At 42.1% G+C, this 19,657-nt stretch overlaps 1 protein-coding gene across 4 annotated transcripts in view; it reads right to left on the bottom strand.

The window, feature by feature from the left end:
• The window catches only part of VEPH1 (ventricular zone expressed PH domain containing 1), a 223,822-nt gene that overhangs the window by 8,521 nt on the left and 195,644 nt on the right, over positions 1-19,657 (bottom strand). For all 4 annotated transcript variants that reach the window (XM_057315872.1, XM_048216092.2, XM_026497353.4 and 1 more), the window contains one exon: positions 17,415-17,532. In XM_057315872.1, coding sequence (XP_057171855.1) covers positions 17,415-17,532 — 118 coding nt within the window. The remainder of the gene's footprint in view (positions 1-17,414; positions 17,533-19,657) is intronic.

The raw sequence follows: 19,657 nt of genomic DNA, 5'->3' as shown, positions 1-19,657 counted from the left end.
TATGTGAGGACACTAGGTAAGTAAGCACTATGGCCCCCTCCATCTTCTACTTTTATTAGACTTTCCTTCATAGTTTGTAATCACATTGCTTTCTTGCCATGGTTTTAATGGTAAGGTGATTTAATGTAATGGCTTCATAACAGTACATTTTTCTAGTCTCGGTCTTCTATATTTACTCAAAGAACCATTTGAAATAGTCATGATACCTGAGCTGATTAGAAATCATGGTTGATTTAGGTAATATTTAAGCCCATGGATCCTTCTGAATCTGACATAGGGAATTAGCTTCAAGTATTTCTCCTCAGGGCAGATTCAAATGTTTCACTTGGGTGCCTGACTCAATTGGTTAAGCATCCAACTCTTGATTTTGGCTCAGGTCATGATCTCAGGGTCATGAGATCCAGCCCCGCATTGGGTGTCATGCACTGAGTGTGAAGCCTGCTTGAGAGTCTCCGTCTCCCTCTTCCTCTGCCCCTCCCGCAATCACCTGCATTCTCTCTCTCTCTCTCTCTCTCTCTCTCAAAAAAAAAAAAAGACCTTACGAACGTTGCACTTGAAGAATATGTGACAAAAGTTTGCAAGGAGCACTTGGCAAAATAGTTGAAGGAATTGTTTGAGACCCAGAGTGGATAAGATATCATACCCACAGACCTACATAATGACCATATGACCATAATGACCATGAAGACTCAAGACAAAATGACGGGCTTACTGGAGCACAAAAGATGAAGGACTGCCGAGAAATGCTGCTAAGCAGAGGCCTTTTCACTGTATGGCCCAGCCAAAATTACCCCAGGGAAAAAGTCCATGGAAAGAGTTGTAGGGAGGAAATATTAGCAGAACTTTATGAAGTAGCTGCGTGTAAGGGCCCTAATTTAGGCATCAGAGTCGAATTCCGATAATTTTGTAAAAGCCAGGCTATTTGTAGCTGCAGGATTAATTTAAAAATAATTTCAAAAGGCAAAAAAAAAAAAAAAAAAAAAAAGACTTAAAAATTTTCTACCTACTATCCCATGTCTTAATTTTTTCTCTGAGATTATATCTAGCACATGCACAAGAGACAATGTGTCATTTTAATAGGTCTATTGCCCATATCATGTCCTTGTAAGCAATAATTCTCATGGTAACACTGTCTTCTTGATCAAAACAGGGAACTAATTCTTTCTAAGAATGATCATATTCTGTTTGAAAAAATAACACGTGGAATGAGACTGAGAGAATGATCCTGTGTCTGAAACTATCTTGTTAGTACATAACACATGCAGGAAATCTGAATATTTTCTGACTTGCCAGTTCATGCATTAGGTCATTTAAAGTGCCACAATTTGGCTAAGACATTCTCTCAACCAACCTGGATCTGTCCTTCTCTTTGTCAGTTGGCTAAAAAGCTATGGAATATTAAACTGAATTCTCTCATGCAATTGGAGCCCAAACTGTTACTGTTTACCAACTTAACAGTCTTTCTGAGTGTCAATACAGATGTGTATACATTAATTGTATTTCTTTTGTGCACCAAGAGTTGAAGATATTTATGTTGATAAGAAATGAATTTTGAAGGTATTCATCTTTATCAGCATGAAGTTGATGAATAAGAGTGAAGTAATACCTTTTCATCTGTCAGCCATCTAGCCACTTCACATGTACTTTTGAGCGCAGGTAAGCTGTAAGGCACTGTGTTTGGATCTGAGGGGTTTATAATGCCCCGTTCAAAGGGAGCTTGGATTTATCATCTTGTAGGTGAGGTAAAGCATATTACAAATGATACAGTTCAATGTGGAGTTTGGCCAGCGCCACTGGAGAAGGAAAAGCCAAGCACTATGACACTCAAAGAAAGAAAATTCTACCTCTGGCTGGAAGGAGGTGACGGGGGACATGGGAGCTGGGCTTGTGCAAGACAAGGGCAATGGTATTTAAGAAGAGGGCAGAAAAGGGCAGAGGTAAAAGAGGGATGTGTAAGGGAGAGCACATGAAAAGAAAAGAACCTAAAGAATCTGGAAGGTTGGGGCGCCTGGGTGGCACAGCGGTTAAGCGTCTGCCTTCGGCTCAGGGCGTGATCCCGGTGTTATGGGATCGAGCCCCACATCAGGCTCCTCTGCTATGAGCCTGCTTCTTCCTCTCCCACTCCCCCTGCTTGTGTTCCCTCTCTCGCTGGCTGTCTCTATCTCTGTCGAATAAATAAATAAAATCTTTAAAAAAAAAAAAGAATCTGGAAGGATCCATGAACTCAAAAGCGGTTGCTCTGGGACAAAGCCATGGGGGGAGGCTGAGAGTGTGAAGGCAATGCAAGATTTTCTAGGTGTAAGATCCAGGAAAGAGACTGGGTAAAGTGAGGTCATGTTGGACTGTAACTGAAGGGTCTTTTGAAGACTCATTAGAAAGGACTTTGCTTTTCTTAAGGACTAAGCAGCAGCCTAGAGCCTGTGAAGGTCCAGTCTGTGCAGGCATGAAGCCCCCGAGCCCCAGATGGGATCAGTTATGTATCACAGAGAGTCTCCGCAGGAAACAGAGGACACCCCAAGCTGGGTAATTGAGGGGAGTTAATAAAGGGACTATTTACACAGATGTGAGCAAGGTGTAGGAAAATCACCATAGTACTCTGGGGCCAGGAACCATGGGGAGGCATAACATGCCTCTGTGTGAAGAGGAAAGGGGAGAGAACAGTTAGGACTCAGAGGGAAACCTGTATGGAGAACACTGACTGACAGGAGCTGTGGCCTTGGGCATAGGACACAGTCAACCTACAGTGACCAAGCAGAGGGGATGCTGGGAATAAATAACCCACCTCACTCTGCTCCCTCCCTCTGATCTTCTGCCTTTGTCCCTAGTGGTCACTTGTAACTGAAAGCCAGAGATAAGGGAGACTGGAACACACTGGAGAGGCACCTCTTCTTAAACGGGCAGAGGAAGCAAGAAAGCTTCCTGCAGCAAATGTGTCTGAGCTAAATTCTGAAGAACAAATAACAGTGATGAAGGTGAAGAGAGAAGAGGTATATTGAAAAAACAAAGACAAAAACAAACAAACAAACAAACAGGCAAAAGGCCAAGGCTTAGAGAAGGGTTGTGCAATGCCTTCTAGCAACTAACTCATTCTATGTGATGGGAGCCTGGTGGGACTTGGAGGGACAGAGATGGTGTGAAAATCAAGGAGAGACCAATCCGAAAGATCCTTGGACATTGTGCAAAGTAGAATCTAAGGCTTTGTAATGCACCATAATGAAAAATAATAATTTCTGTAGTCACACAACTCTTTTTTATCTCAAGAGCACTAGAGTTCAATGATTCAAGGTCTCCATCCTGTTTTAGGGTTTCTTGCAATTCTGAATGTGTCTTTAGCCATTTATAACTTATTTAAACAGTACGCTGAATGCCATGCTTACTCACCACTATAGTAGACCACCCAGGGCTATTCCAAAAACTTTCTCGGGGACACGCGTACAGTTTATGGGGTAAGGGCAGTGACTCCGGAGCCAGGGCTCAGCAGAAGTCCAGAATCTGCTACTAAACACCAGACTGGTCTAATGCAAGTTACTTCACTGAGCTTCAGCTTTATCCTCTCTAGAGTTGTCTTGCTTAACAACAGGGCCACCATGGATGGCTGTGCAGGTTGTTCACTGCACAGGAGCATGCAGCCAAGGTGGTGAGGAGAGGCTGAAATTCAGCTTTTCTTTTGCTCTTCAAGCCATACACCCCCAAGTGGATTTCATCCACCATAAATAAAGTGCCATTAAGGTTAACAGTGGCCTTGCTTAACCAAATGCCTGGTATATTGTAAGGGATCAATAAATAGTAGCTACTATCATCGTGGTCATGATATCATCATCATCAACAAAATAAAAGGATCATCATCATCCTTTTATTGTGATGATGAACAGATGGTTTTTATAAATACCATATCCTAATGGCTTCAGGATAAAACCTGCCTTCCTCCCTCAAATCAAGACTGAGTGAAATCTACAAGAAGGTGTTAGGAAAGGAGAGAATTCAAGTGAGACAGGAAACACTTTTAAGATTCAAGGTCTTCAGGCTTTGAAGTTAAGGTTTGATAGGCAATTCAAAGAGTCCTAAAAGGGAGGTGAATTCTTCTGCTTTTGTGTAACTAATTCATGTATTCACCAGGACTGCCATTTTCAAGCCAATCCAGTATGGACTGGGCTGCACTGGGAGTGTTTTCCACATCATCTGCAGTTGCTCCCTTTTCTTACAAACTTCCTGCTTGTTCTTATGACAGTGGATGGTAACCTCCATATAAACTACTATCCACATTGCATAGTGACTTCCATCTAGATTTGGAAATCCCTTAAACTGTGTGCTTTTTTGGTTTCTATAACTTTTGTCTTGAAAGCATTGCCCGGTGCATGAAAAAGCCATAATTGGACTGTCATGAATTTCATTTGCGATATTTGAATTCTTAGATATTATTTCCTGATCATTAATGATAAATACCTTCAAAAGAAGACATATTCTGGAAGAAAAAAATATAAATCTCAAATACTTAGTTTTTCAATACAAACAGAGAAAAAGTATTTTTTAAAAAATTTCCCTTGAAATTACTTCTTCTGGAAATTACAACTCCTATACAGTCTGTGGGGAATTTCTTTGTATGCATAGAAAGTCTCAGATTTACTTGAATTCCTTTCCATGGTTTTACTGATTTTTTGTATCGCATGCCAGTTCTAATAAAGCCAATTCTAATTATAGAGGAAATGCTTAAGGAGGGATAGAAGCATTACATGAGGAGGGCATAGAAGCCACATTTAGTAAACCGAGTGTCTGTGGTTTTAGAAATCACTAAGGATCATAACAAATGTCATGTTTCTAATGGGTATCTAGGCAGTGTTTTAAGGTGCCTTATTTCTGTATCAGTAGTGAATGAATGAGGACGCATAATCCAGCATAGATTTTGCAACATTCTACAAGATGCTGTGGGGTTCAGAATAGGACAGACAAACTCAATTTGACAGCAGCCCGCTGAGGACACTTTCACATGTAACTGAATGGCTTCCTTCCTCAATAACGTTATACCTATCAAAGTGTAGTATACCAAACAAACATGGCGTGCCTGGGTGGCTCAGTCTGTTGAGCATCTCCTTTCCGCTCGGGCTGCGATCCCAGAGTTCCGGGATCGGGCCCCACATTGGGCCCCACATTGGGCTTCCTGCTCAGTGGGGAGTCTGCTTCTCCGCCTGTCCCTCACCCACTCGTGCTCTCTCCCTCTCTCTCTCAAATAAATAAATAAAATCTTTTTAATAAAACAAAGCAAAACAAAAAACGTAGTATGCTTTTTAGGCTCTCCGTCTGTCACTGAAATGTTGATCTAAAGAAGCCTCAGAACTACTATTTTATAAGCTTATGGAGCAATGTCTTCCTCACTGTATTCTGAGGGCCACCTACTTTGGAGTTACTTGCTGGTTTGTTAAACTGCATATTCCAACGTACCGTCCAAACCTATTGAATCATAATTTTGGGGTGGGGTGAGGGACCTTACATTTTTTTTTTTTAAAGATTTTATTTATTTATTCGACAGAGATAGAGACAGCCAGCGAGAGAGGGAACACAAGCAGGGGGAGTGGGAGAGGAAGAAGCAGGCTCATAGCGGAGGAGCCTGATGTGGGGCTCGATCCCATAACGCCGGGATCACGCCCTGAGCCGAAGGCAGGCGCTTAACCGCTGTGCCACCCAGGCGCCCCAAGGGGGACCTTACATTTTTAACAAGATCCCTAGGTAATTCTCATGTAGCTGGAGAACTTCTAGGAAATGAAAGCAGCCTCATGGCAGATGAAAGTAATAGGTCACGTAATACACAAAATAGTTAAACTGCAAAACCAATAATGGGAAGAAAATTGTTATGACCTTTCCATGAAATTGAAAAACAGGATAGCGGTATAAGATAATACGCATGTCCTTGGCTTAAATCAGTAGAGTTACAGGAAAAATGCTCGGAATCAATTTTCATGGAATTTGGCTCATTGTATCATCAGTGAAACAAAAATTCTAAAGCCTCTTGCTAAGAAGGTAATCTGTTCAATAGTTCTGTGCAGCAGGCATGATCACCTTTGTGTCTTTATGGGCAGCTAACAGTGAAGGCTGGCCCAGCCGTAACCAGTATGACTGAGAGGGACCAATGGGAAAAGATCAGGGAGAGTGGAAGTGAATGAAGACAATGGCTCAATTTGAGGATGGAACTTTGAATGAGAAAGGGTTCCACACACATTTCTTATGTTGGGTCTACACTGCCATTCCATTAATTTAGATCTCATGGATAGGTCTTGTTGGGAAAACTGGCCATAGGATTTAGACAGTTGTAAATGTGGAGTGCTTTCCCACACTGCCTGTGTACCCTGCTCTCCTCGAGCAGGGAAAGAGAGAGCTGACATACTTACTTGTCAGCTTGTTTGGGTCGTGCAAGTCGAGCACATCCTAGCCATTGACCCAGCCCCCTGTACATTCATGGTATATTAGAACATCTTAAGGTGTTGTCTACCATGCTTCTGTAGAATGATTTAACACAGTTCCATCAGTTGTGGTTCAAACCTTTTGGCAATAAATAGAAATCTTACAATATCTGCATTGGAAGCTGTGTGTGAGATAGATATATATAAGTTTATATCTCACTTTCTGTTAAACAAAATAATTTCCCATATTACTTTTGAAAAGAACTTATTTAAGAAGATGCTATCTATTCAAAGAATACATTTGGCACAAAAATTACACTGGAAATGTTATCCTATGAATACCTTTGTCTCTTAAAATGAATCACTGTGAATTCATTAATTTGTTTTGTGTCACCATTTGCCTGAGAAAAATTTTACTAAAAATTTTCTGAGATGATACAAACTTCGGACGTTCACTTATTTGGTAAATATTTACTGAGCACTGTGTGCTAGGGGCTGACGATGGATGGATGAGGAGAGTTCCCTTCATAGAATTTACTGTTTACCGGAGGAAATAGACATTAATAAAATAACTACATATAAAAAACAAAACAAAACAAAACAAAACAAGACAGCAGGTGTAACAATTCTCATGAGAAGAAGTCTGAAGGGCTTTGAGGACCTGAGAGGCCACAGAAGGCTTCCCTGTGGCAGTGAATTTGAATTGTAATGGGAAGGCTAAGATCTCTATTAACCAGATGAGGAGGGGAGAAAGGGCACTCCATACAAAAGCCCAGAAGCAGGAAGAAGTATGGCGTGTATGAGAAACTGAAAGAAGATCCTTCTAGTCCGAGCAGAGAGAGAATAGATGACATAGGGGACAAGATGAGGCTGCAGAGGACGAGAGAGACCATTGCATGTGAGGCTGTGAGGGGCGTATTATAGAGTCTGGTCTTTAAGCTAAGAGCTGTGCGAAGCTGTTGTAAGGTTTCACGCAGCGGGGGTGGAACCATCAGAGTTGCGCTTTGATGAGACCATTCTGGCTGCAGCATGCGAGGCCAATGGAAGCGTCCAGAGTAGCTTAGTTAGGAGGCTATGTCCATTATTTTAGGTAAGAGGTGATAGTGTCTTTGTTCTATGTGATGGAGAGAAGCAGACAGAGTTGAGAGCCATTGAGAAGGTCAAACCCACAGTGCGGGGTGAGGGACAGGGTGGAGGTAGGGAGAGGGCAGCAGGTCTCTGACTGGTGCTGTGGAATGACCGTTGTTATACTTACTCACATAGAGAATGCTGGAAGAGAACAGCCTTTTTCAGGGGCAAAGGTGGGACCACCATGAGTTTAATTTAAATGAAACGAGTATGAGATGCATTTGAAGCAGCCCAGTAGGCGATGGAAGGTGTAAGTCCAGAGGCGGGAGGAGAGGCCAGCAGTGCAGACATACATGCGGAAGTGGTCTCAGAGAAGCGGCTGCCGAAGCTGCAGACCCCGGGAAGGCTCACCGTGGAGACAGTGTACGGTGAGGAGGACAGGGCTCTCCGCCATGAATATCTGGATGGGGGAAGGCGGCCCAGAAAGGGGGCTGAGAAGGAATATCTGGAGAGTAGGAGGGAAACCAGAGCGCTGCATCACACAGCTAAGGGGAGAGAATGTTGGAAGGAGGAGGAAGGGGTCAGCAGACCTGAGCGCTGCTCAAAGTCAGTAATGCAAGGACTGAGGCACACACAGTGCATGAGAGGGCGGCCTGAACCTGGCTGACTCCGAATCTGGCTAGATTAGAGAGGGTTGGGTCAGGAGGGGAAAGTGGCAAAGGAATGCAGAGAGAGCACTGACACCTCTTTAGTCTTAGAGGAGGTGAGCGGTGGGGAAATAGGTGGAGGGAAAGGAGAAGATAAGCCACAGTGCACGTATAAAAGTCGGTGGGCGTCATCTGGACCTGGACTCTTGTTTGTTGGGAGTTTTTTGATTCCTGCAATTCCCTTCCCAGGGGAATTCTACCAAACATTGAAAGAAGAATTAGTACCTATTCTTCTGAAGCTGTTTCAAAAAATAGAAACAGAAGGAAAACGTCCAAACTCCTTCTATGAGGCCAGCATTACCTTGATCCTAAAACCAGACAAAGACCTCATCAAAAGGGAGAATTACAGACCAATATCCCTGAGGAACATGGATGCAAAAATTCTCACCAAGATCCTGGCCAATAGGATCCGACAGTACATTAAAACGCTTGTTCGCCACAACCAAGTGGGATTTACTCCTGGGCTGCAAGGATGGTTCAACATCCACAAATCAATCAGTGTGATAAACCACATTAATAGAAGAAAGGACAAGAACCATATGATCCTCTCAATTAATACAGAAAAAGCACTTGACAAAACACAGCATCCTTCTTGGATTAAAACTCTCCACAGTGTAGGGAGAGAGGGTACATACCTCAATATCATAAAATTCATCTATGAAAAGCCCCCAGCGAATGTCGTTCTCAATGGGGAAAAACAGAGCTTTTCCCCTAAGGTCAGGAACACGACAGGATGCCTAATCTCACCATTATTGTTTAACATAGTACTAGAAGTCCTAGCCTCAACAATAAGACAACAAAAAGAAATAAAAGGCGTTCAAATTGGCAAAAAGGAAGTCAAACTCCCACGCTTCGCAGATGACATGGTATTTTATGTGGAAAAGCCAAAAGACTCCACCCAAAAATTGCTAGATCTCATACAGAAATTCAGCAGTGTGGTAGGATATAAACTCAATGCACAGAAATCAGGTTGCATTTCTACACACTAACAATGAGACAAAAGAAAGAGAAATTAAGGAATCAATCCCATTTAGTATTGCACCAAAAACCATAAGATACCTAGGAATAAGCCTAACCAAAGAGGTAAAGGATCTGTACTCTGAAAACTATAGAACACTTATGAAAGAAATTGAGGAAGACACAAAGAAATGGAAAAACATTCCATGCTCATGGGTTAGAAGAATAAATATTGTTAAAATGTCTATGCTGCCCAGAGCAATCTACATATTCAATGTAATCCCTATCAACATTTTTCACAGAGCTGGAACAAATAGTCCTAAAATTTGTATGCAACCAGAAAAGACCCCAAATAGCCATAGGAATGTTGAAAAAGAAAACCAAAGCTGGTAGCATCACAATTCCAGGCTTCAAGTTCTATTACAAAGCTATAATCATCAAGATAATATGTTACTAGCACAAAAACAGACACATAGATCTATGGAAACGAATAGAGAACCCAGAAATGGACGCTCAACTCTATGGTCAACTAATTTTCAACAAAGCAAGAAAGAATATCCAACGGGAAAAGGACAGTCTCTTCAACAAACGGTGTTGGGAAAATTGGACAGCCACATGTAGAAGAATAAAACTGGACCATTTCCTTATACCATACAAAGATAAACTCAAAATGGATGAAAGACCTAAATGTGAGGTAGGAATCCATCAAAACCCTAGAAGAGAACACAGGCAGCAACTTTTTGACCTCAGCTGCAGCAACTTCTTGCTGGACACATCTCCAAAGGCAAGGGAAACAAAAGAAAAAATGAACTCAAGACTTCATCAAGATAAAAAGCTTTTGCACAGCAAAGGAAACAGTTGACAAAACCAAAACACAACCTAAAGAATGGGAGAAGCTTTTTAGAAATGTCTTAGCAGATAAAGGGTTAGTACCCAAGATCTATAAAGAACTTATCAAACTCAACACCTAAAAAGCAAAAAATCCAGTCAAGAAATGGGCAGAAGACATGAACAGACATTTCTCCAAAGAAGACATACAAATGGCTGACAGACACATGAAAAAATACTCACCATCCCTCAGCATCGGGGAAATACAAATCAAAACCACAATGAGATACCACCTCACACCAGTCAGAATGACTAAAATTAAGCTAGAAAACAACAGATGTTGGTGAGGATGCAGAGAAAGGGGAGCCCTCCTACACTGTTGGTGGAAATGTAAGCTGGTATAGCCACTCTAGAAAACAGGATGGAGATTCCTCAAGAAGTAAAAAATAGAGCTCCCCTATGACTCAGCTATTGCACTATGAGGTATTTACCCAAAGGATACAAATGTGATTTGAAGGGTCACCTGCACCCCAATGTTTATAGCAGCAATGTCCACAATAGCCAAACTATGGAAAGAGCCCAGATGTCCATCGACAGATGAATAGATAAAGCAGTGGTGTACACACACACACACACACACACACACACACACACACACAGGAATATTACTCAGCCATCAGAAAGGATGAAATCTTACCATTTACAAAGAAGTGGATGGAACTGGAGGGTATTATGCTAAGCCAAATAAGCCAATCAGAGAAAGACAATATCATATAGTTTTACTCATATGTGGAATTTAAGAAACAAAACAGGATCGTACGGGAAGTGAGGGAAAAATGAAATAAGACAAAATCAGAGAGGGAGGCAAAGCATAAGAGACTCTTAACTCTAAGAAACAAATAGGGTTGCTTGAGGGGAGGTGGGTAGGGGGATGTGGTAACTGGGTGATGGGCATTAAGGAGGGCATGTGATGTAATGAACACTGGGTGTTACATGCAATGGATGAATAACTGAACTCTACATTTGAAACTAATGATACACTATACGGTAACTAATTGAGTTTAAATAAAACAAGTTTTTAAAAAAGCCAATGGGAGGATTCAGTTGGGAGGAAGAAACAGAATAGGTAAGAAAGTGTCATGTATAGGAGAAGGTGGGAAGGATGAGATCCTACACAGAATATTACCACCCTCTTGAGTATTTGATGACTTTATTTTCTGTGGCTGCTAAAAGCACCTGCATGTCATTTATAAAGGTGAGTTTGTGGCTGAAAAACAAATTTGTTTCCTAATGTGTTTATATAGGTAAATAAAAAGTTAGGGTTATTCTGAAAGGTGATGACTAGAGTTCTTTTGAAATATATTAAGTGCTTTGGGGTGTCTGGGTGGTTCAGTCAGTTAAGCGTCTGCCTTCGGCTCAGGTCACGATCCCCGGGTCCTGGGATCGAGCCCCGCATCGGTCTCCCTGCTCAGCGGGGAGTCTGCTCCTCCCTCTCCCTCTGCCTGCCTCTCCCCCTGCTTGTGCTCTTTCTCTCTATCAAATAAATAAATAAAATCTTAAAAAAAAAAGAAATATATTAAGTGCTTTATTTAGGAGCTACATAAAAATTCTTTAAATCAATGTTATCTTAAGCCGGTATAGTGATAAGAGATTAGTTTACTCACTCCAGTCTGCCTTTTGAAGGCATGCTTCTCCTCCCCCATAGATTGGCTGGACTCAAAGCATTCTCCAAGTGGAAAAGGACACATTTCCATGCACGATGATTTATTTGTGGAGAACCATGGGGTGACTAATGCTTGGCTGCCAGTATAAGCCTATCAGACAGTTTTATCCTATTTCAAGATAAGATTGTTGACCCCATATGAAAAGGCAGAAGGATTAGGAAAATGACAGGACACGAAGAATAGAAATTAGCCCCTGAAGGGCGCTAATCTTAGGTTATTTCCCATTGAGGCTCACGTGTTACTAGCAAGTTTACTATGGACTCTGTGTGTATTGAGACCTTTTAGTAAAATATTAGAATTGGGTAGGTTAAAATCCTGTGCACGGCAACATTTTCTTCTTATAAACATTAATTTTTCAAAAGTTGCTACTTTAAGGTTTCAGTTCAGTGTTTATTTAATCTTGAGAAAGTATTAGATTTTAAAGTTACATTTTAAAACAAAGCCTGTATTTTCCATAGTCATCCTATCACTTACATTATTATCTGCGAATTACTCAATAGTCCACCCATATGCCAAATACTTGTTGACCACTACTGTATGCTGGGTACTGGGTGAACAAACCATAGCTCCTCTCCTCTCGTTCAATGTCTAGTGGGGGAGATTGATAACGACATGCTGTGGCCATTGCAGAAGTGTGGGCCGAGAACAGAAAGAACAGAGGAGAGGACTTTATTATCTGGGGGGGGGGGGGATGGTGTGTCAGTGTATACCACTGTGTGTGCCCACATGCAAGCATGTGTGTGTTGTGAGAGAGAGGTGTGAGTGTGTGGGAAGGTTTAAAAAGGAGAGGCATGCCCATGCCAGAAAGGCATAAAACAGGAAAATGGGAAGAAGGGGATAAGGAAAATGACTTCAGGATAATGATTTATCTGAGTCAATATGAGGGTCTTCATTTTGTCATTAATAGAAAGTATCTTTGCACAACAAGCTGGGGTTCAATTTTACGTAGGGAAGGCATACTCAGTAGTCACTGACAGTATATAGACAAGAACACAGCACCACATCACTTTTAGAGCTCTACCAACACTGAGCACGTAAGACCATGTTCTCACACAGGTAGCAGGAGGGAAGGCCTCACCTGACAAACCTAGCCACCACGCAAATCCAACACGAGGTTTTCTTTTTGTCACCTCCAAAATACTGTGAAAGTCGACAATGAAATTCAATGGAAAAGGTTCATATTAATGGATTCACAAAGCTATTTGCGGCCTCTGGCTTGGGTCCTCGGAGGTCATTGAGCCCATTCTCACATTGGCATCTGGAGTGGAGAATTATCCAGCCCACGCTGAAGGTGTCCAGCAAAGGAAAGCCACAACTGCCATTACCAGTTAGCTAGCAGTGTGTGAAGAAAATCTTACAAGAGGCCTTTCTTTACTTGATATCATTTTGAAACCATCGCTATCTGCCCGTGTGATCAAACGGATAGCATGCATTTATAGCATAAATATTTGAAATCAAGTTCTAAAGAGGAATCCTGATAGAAGGTCTTCTGAAAAAAAAAGCTTTCATTTTCTTTCAGAGGCTAAGGAGACCTCCTACGGACCAGCACAGTCAACAATTAAATAGCTGGTGACTAAGAGCTTAATCACACGGGGGCGTGCTCCAATTTACAGAGGAGGACACCGGGGCCAAAACTGAGATGACTCTAAGTTATTTTTTGTAGGGTGTAAGAACAAAGGCGTCCCATGTGTCTCAAGAAAGAAGAAAGTCACGACCTAGTTCTTCCTCCTCCTTCTGACAAATGTGATGGAACAGAGAGCCAGATGTGTTCCAGGACAGTCAAGCTGACTCACTGTTACTGCTAACAGGCACTCGCAGTTCCAATGCATGAGGGCAACTGATAAAGGGGATTTGCTAGGTTTTCCAGAAGGAAGTTCTGTTCTGTTCTACTCACTTGCTCAATCTCTATTCTCTCATTCATGTGGAGTAATGGGATTGGCAATAAACACCACCAGGCAAATCTCAGAGGATTCTTGAGTTATTTCAGTGATTTGCTAATTCTCTACTCTGTACTTTTATAAAGTGATTATTGGAAACTGAATCAGCAGTTGGAGGGATTGGAAATAGCTTTCACTGCAACCATTTCCCTCACGTAATCATTTCCCACACACGATCATACCAAAGTCCCTGTTCTTCTTTAAGGGCAATAGGTCAGTAGGGAGGTAGATATTATAACATCGTGGAATAATTGGTCTTGGAATTTCAAATAGTCCATGTCCTTAACTTGGATTTGCCCAAGAGGTGGAAATTTCAGGTTCAGCAATTAATCTGCGTTAAATCTTGTTTCGACCCCTTGGTAGTTATGTGACCTTGGGAAAATTACTTAACCTCTTTGTGTTTCAGTTTCCTTCTCTGTAAAATGGAGTCAATAATAATGAGAAAAATGCTTAGCTTATAGTTAGCATGATAAATGACAGCAATTATAATACTTTTAGGACCCTTAGACTATTCTAGCATTCATTTTCCTCTGAGTTCATCTGTACCTAACTGGATTCAAAGTGTATTTTACTGACTACCAGATATTACATGCCTGTGAATTTCTGTATGTTGATAGGGGTGTTAGTGGGTGATAAGACTTTGATCTGAAGCAGGGAATGTACTTAAGTGACTGTGTAATGCTGTCAATTTCTGAACAAGTCCCATAGTTTAGGGTATACGCTGTTAAGAAAGATTTATATTTTAGGGTGTCTTTCCTGATGTCTAATTGAAATTTTCTAAAAGCCTCATGTTTTATTCCTCATTCATGGAGATGTCGAAGCATCTTTTATTTTACACTGGAACAATGAATACTTGACAGCAATTGTTGTATCATTTGTCAGTACTTAAAAAAAACCCATCCAAATCCATTTTTTTAAATTTCTTTTGTCTTAGACTTCAATCCTACTTCTTTAAACCCCTCCTCTCTGAGGCTAAACCCTGGGAGGGGCATCTGGATCCTGTGGGGGCACTGATTAAAACCCGGAACGGTAACAAGACTCAGGCACAGTATGTCAGGTGCTAAGTTAGGGAAGTCGGCCATTTGTTTTATATATAGTGACTTCTCTCAAGGTGGAAAGAAGCACCAACCTTCATTTACCAGATTCACGATGCACTGGGTTGGGTATAGTGATATATTTGATTCGATTAACACATAATCACAGTCTTGAAACATCTTACTTTAAGATTTGAGGCGTATTTGATTTTGCCATTCCCCAATATTATTCATTCATTCACTCACTCAGCAAGTATCCATTGCCTGCCATAAACATACAAGGGTGTGTGCTAGACTTTTCCATATATGCTGTCTGGCCCTAACTGGATTATGAATCCTTTCAGAGCAGAGATCTTGCACCTTACTCATATTTTATCCCAAGCCTCAGAAGACATTCAACCAATGCAACAAACGTACTTTACGTAAATGAACAGTGGGATGCAGGTACGACGCTTGCTGTGCAGAACCAAATAATAAAATAGTTATTCTTATTTATTTCTCAATCATATTTAAATTCAAAATTTAAGAACATGAATGCAGACATGGTCTCCATGAATAATATGTGTCAGCAGTATTATGTTAGACCTTTCACTTATATGAAATGTGTAATCTATATGCTTATATAAAAACAAGATGAGATCAACAACCTACATAAATTTTTCAGGGAGTCAAGAGTTTGTGGTGAAAAGAGTGGCGCCTGGGTGGCACAGCGGTTAAGCGTCTGCCTTCGGTCCAGGGCGTGATCCCAGCATTATGGGATCGAGCCCCACATCAGGCTCCTCCACTGTGAGCCTGCTTCTTCCTCTCCCACTCCCCCTGCTTGTGTTCCCTCTCTCGCTGGCTGTCTCTATCCTGTCGAATAAATAAATAAAATCTTTAAAAAAAAAAAAAGAGTTTGTGGTGAAAAGAATAGTTTAAAATAGGATTTCTTGCAGGCTTGCGTCCCCTTTCATGTAGCAAAAGGAAATGAGCAAAGAAATCTAAGCACACTGAAGGCTTCAGGGCCAAGCATTTTGATTCAATATGTTCTGCTATAAAATTGTTGGCCTTGTTTGAGTCTTTATTGCTGTATGTTCTCAGTCTATATTTAACTGTGAGAAACACAAGTAAGAAAGAGTAAATTGCAAAATGTTCTTTTCAAGTGTATGGCAGCGAATTTGCGAAAACATATATTAAAGGAACACTTTGTGTTTTTAACTCCCAGCCCTTTTTCTGAGGCCTCCATTGGCCAGAAACGATGAAATATTTATTGAACTAAGGACTCAGCTGACTTGGAATGAGAATTCCTAAGGGTCTCTCAGAGCCCCCTAAGATAAGTGCCTTACTTCTCCATGCTCTCCAATAAAGTTTCTTTCGCGCTCTGTCTTTTTCAACAGTGAAATAAGGTCTAATTAGACAGTTTTATAATGGAGACTTTCAACTCCCCAATTCCTTATTTGCTCAAATTAACTTTTTAAAATTGGGGTGTTCACTCTGGCATCCGCTCAACAAGGATTGTAATCAGCCAACAATCTGCCTCACATAGGCCGTCCTCCTTCGCTGCCAGTATCCTCCAGCCATACCTTTTCCGTGGGGGAATACATTTTTATTGGTGCCTCTCTGTGAGTCCCCCTCAGCTCCATCTGGCCAAATAAACACACTTTTTTTTTTGTTTCCATTCAGCCTTACCTTCTCGGCAGTTAGCAAGAGAATAGACTTGCCACAATGGGTAATCTTGAAGAGGCCCCCAAATCCTAACAGGAAAGGAACAGGTATGGGGGTGTCATCTGCGGCTCTCTAAAGAACAGCTCACCTACAAAGTGGCTTTGGGCTCAACAGGGTTTGAACACTGTTCTCTTGGTTGAAAGTGCAGTTCCTGAGCAGGGTCTGTGTTGAGAACTCTGGGTCCTCTCAGAAGGCAAATGAGTGATGAAATATTCCATTTCCAAAGACAGCATAACTTTCTGAAGACAGACTCATCAACCGAATTCCACTGGTCAGATTGGGACAAGTGTAACCAGGAGGCAGAGTGGTGGGATGGTTATGAGCATGGGCCCTGGAGTCAGTTGGGTTCAAATCCTGCTGCTCTTAATTTATTACCTGTGTGACCTCAGTTAATCAAATTGCTCTGTGCCTCAGTTTCCCCATCAGTAAAGTGGAGATAATATTAGTACCAACCTGATAAGATCATTGTAAGGGTTAATGAGCTATATCTCATATGTTTAGCATAGGGTGTGGCTCATATTCACTAATAATTATTATTTTTAGGCAAGGTCAGTAGACCAAATTCCTTGGGCAGCAGAAAGGGCGGGAGAGGGCGACTAACAGCTAGGAGGGAACTCTTCAAATAGTTCCTCACTCTTTAAATGTTTCACTTTTTACGTAGCGCCGCCATGGAGCAGGAGTGTGCGGGATGACCACGAGATGACAGGGCTCGCGCATGCGTTCACCCTTCAGTCCGGTCTCCTTCCTTTGGGGCTTTTGAGAGCATGCTTGTCTTTCTCTAAGCCTCAGGGTCATCTGGGGTAGGGAAGGTGTTGCTTCTCTGGCTCATTTCTGGTTTATGTTTCTCTCTCTCTCTCCACCTCTTCCCTTTCTCTCAGTCCCACTTTGGTGGGACACCTTTCTCAGCGTGAGGCAGAGGTGATCCGGCACCCCCCTGTGCATTACTACAACTCAGGAGGAAGGACGAAGGCCAGCCAGAATGGCAGGGCTCATAGGGCCCTGTGGATCCCAGGGGCGCGAGCGATTCTGGGCAGCAAGAGGAAGGGAGGGAGGGCTCTCTCACCGGTCGCTTTCTCAGGATTGTTGCACATGAAGCATTGCCACGCTCCTGCTGCTTCGCTGAAGCCAAAGACATCAAAGAATCTCACTTCTTCCAGATGGAGCTGTACCTGGTCCAGATCCTGTTCCGGGAACACAGAGCACAAAGAACTCATAAGCTGATGTGGGACTGAAAGAAGGGGTACAGGAGCAGGGTGGCCGGTGCTCTGACACAGAGCTAAGGACAAGGAGGGAGCGGTGAGAAGACCTCTCTTGGCCCATCCTGCACGACAGCAGCCACCTCAAACCCTTCCAAGGGAGTTCTCTTAAATATGGAAGGCAGTGAGCATGGGCCCCAGGGTTGGGCACCAACACCTGGGGTGAGGCCTGACGTGGCCTAGCATTTTCTTGCATCTAATGGCAGCTCTGGAATTTCTAAAAAGGAGGGGCAGCCACGTGGCAGTGTGGTTGAAAGGAATGTTGCAGGGGAGTTTGTCTTTTATTCACACTTGGCATAAAATTGAGAATCGACTATCCATATCAAAAACTTATTTTTGTTAGGTTGGTTTTGCAGGGGGCTGATGGGAAATATATGGGAGAGGGCTTAATCCCTCAGCTCTCGGCTCTGGCACTGTGTTAGCTCTACCTTTTATCTTAAAAGTATCTACAGATCTTGCCTTATATTCTATGATATGGCTGGATTGGTTTTAATGGAAAAAATGTCTTACATTACTTATCAGTAAATTAATTAATTTCCTCCCTCCCAATAGCTGAGTTGAATTGACGGACCAAGAAGACCATCTCTGTCTTGTGTGTCCTGTGGCATCGTGCCAATGTGTTCCTGTTTAGGAGGCAGTGGAGAGAGGCTCCATTACACTGGAAATGGATGGAAGACGATTAGCCTAACCAAATTAAACAGCTCTACCGTCCTCCTGAGGCTTTCCTATTATGTAAATGACTTGTAGCCTCTGCTACAGGGTGGTCAGAGCCGCACTCTTAAAAGCATGCTTTCCTAAGAGGGATTTAATGTCTTTGCCAGGTAGCCTTCCACGTGCCTGGCTGACTGACGTGTTTGTCCTCTGTTGAGTTGTGACTTTCTTCCCCTTCCTCTGGTCCACACACTCTGATCTTCTACGCAGAGTAACGGCACTTAGTAAGCCCAAGAGCCCAGGGATGCGGGCACTGCGTGTGTGCTGCTGACGGTGGATCCGAAGTAGAGAATGGGCAAGTGGCTCCCTAGTTCCTACTCCAAAGTTCCTGTTTCCCAGCTCTGCATTTCTTGACGGAGGTGAGAAACACGCCAAACTCTAAGCTCCTTGAGAGAATAAACATCTACGTTGTTCACAGTTGTAGCCCCAGAATCTAGTCCAACATCAGGAATGGATTAACGGCATCGGCTTGCAAGCCCAGTGCAAAGTTTTCCAATGAACTATATGAAAGTATTATGAACATTTAAAGGGGATTCTTTTAAGAGAACATTTACACTCACTGGAACATAAACACGATGAAGGCAGGGATTTTCTCTGTTAGATCGGCTGCTGTGATCTCAGCACTAAAAATGCCTCTCACATAAGCAAGCATTAAATAAATATTTGTGGAATAATGAAAGGCATAAACTTGGACTAGAAATACATACTTTTCAGCACTCTTTATTAAGACCATTACGGCTTGTGTTCTGGAATTGGACAGGCTCAACATGCTGAATACGACATTTTGAGTTGCTAACGTTTAATACCATTTTTTTTTTTAAAGCAAGTTCCCAAGATAAGACTGAAGAAGCACCTGGGAGTTTTGCAGGTTTCAAAGGATGAAATCTATATTAAAATGTGTGGGGAAAAAGCAGATGTTCATAAATACCGGTTTCAAAACTGCTATGTCTCTGAAGTCTATGCCTGGTCATTGGCATGCTCATCACTTCTCTATTTCTCACACAACTAAGGATCAATTTTTCATTCACCACAAACACTGCTGACAAACAAAGTACTTAAAATAATACGTAAGGGTTCCTTTATTTTTCCTGTTCTGAGACCAGAAATGTCCCAGGTTGTTGCCTATAATCCACATTTGTCTTGGCAAAAAGTTTCTTGAAAAGTTTAGGACAGATGGCAAGCTACATCCCGGTATTCAAGCTCTGAAGTCAAAAGCAGGCTTACTTCTTCAGAGGGTTTAGGTGTTGTGCAGAGGGAACTGACTGGAGAAGATGAACGGTAATTCTATAAACAGTTGAAATCAGCAATAACAGTCAAATTTGAATACAGACAGATGAAA

This window comes from Ursus arctos, unplaced genomic scaffold, assembly GCF_023065955.2.
Source record: "Ursus arctos isolate Adak ecotype North America unplaced genomic scaffold, UrsArc2.0 scaffold_20, whole genome shotgun sequence".
Classification (NCBI taxonomy): Eukaryota; Metazoa; Chordata; class Mammalia; order Carnivora; family Ursidae; genus Ursus; species Ursus arctos.
The sequence above is the reverse complement of the archived record's forward strand: the minus strand, read 5'-3'. Positions and strand labels throughout refer to the sequence as shown.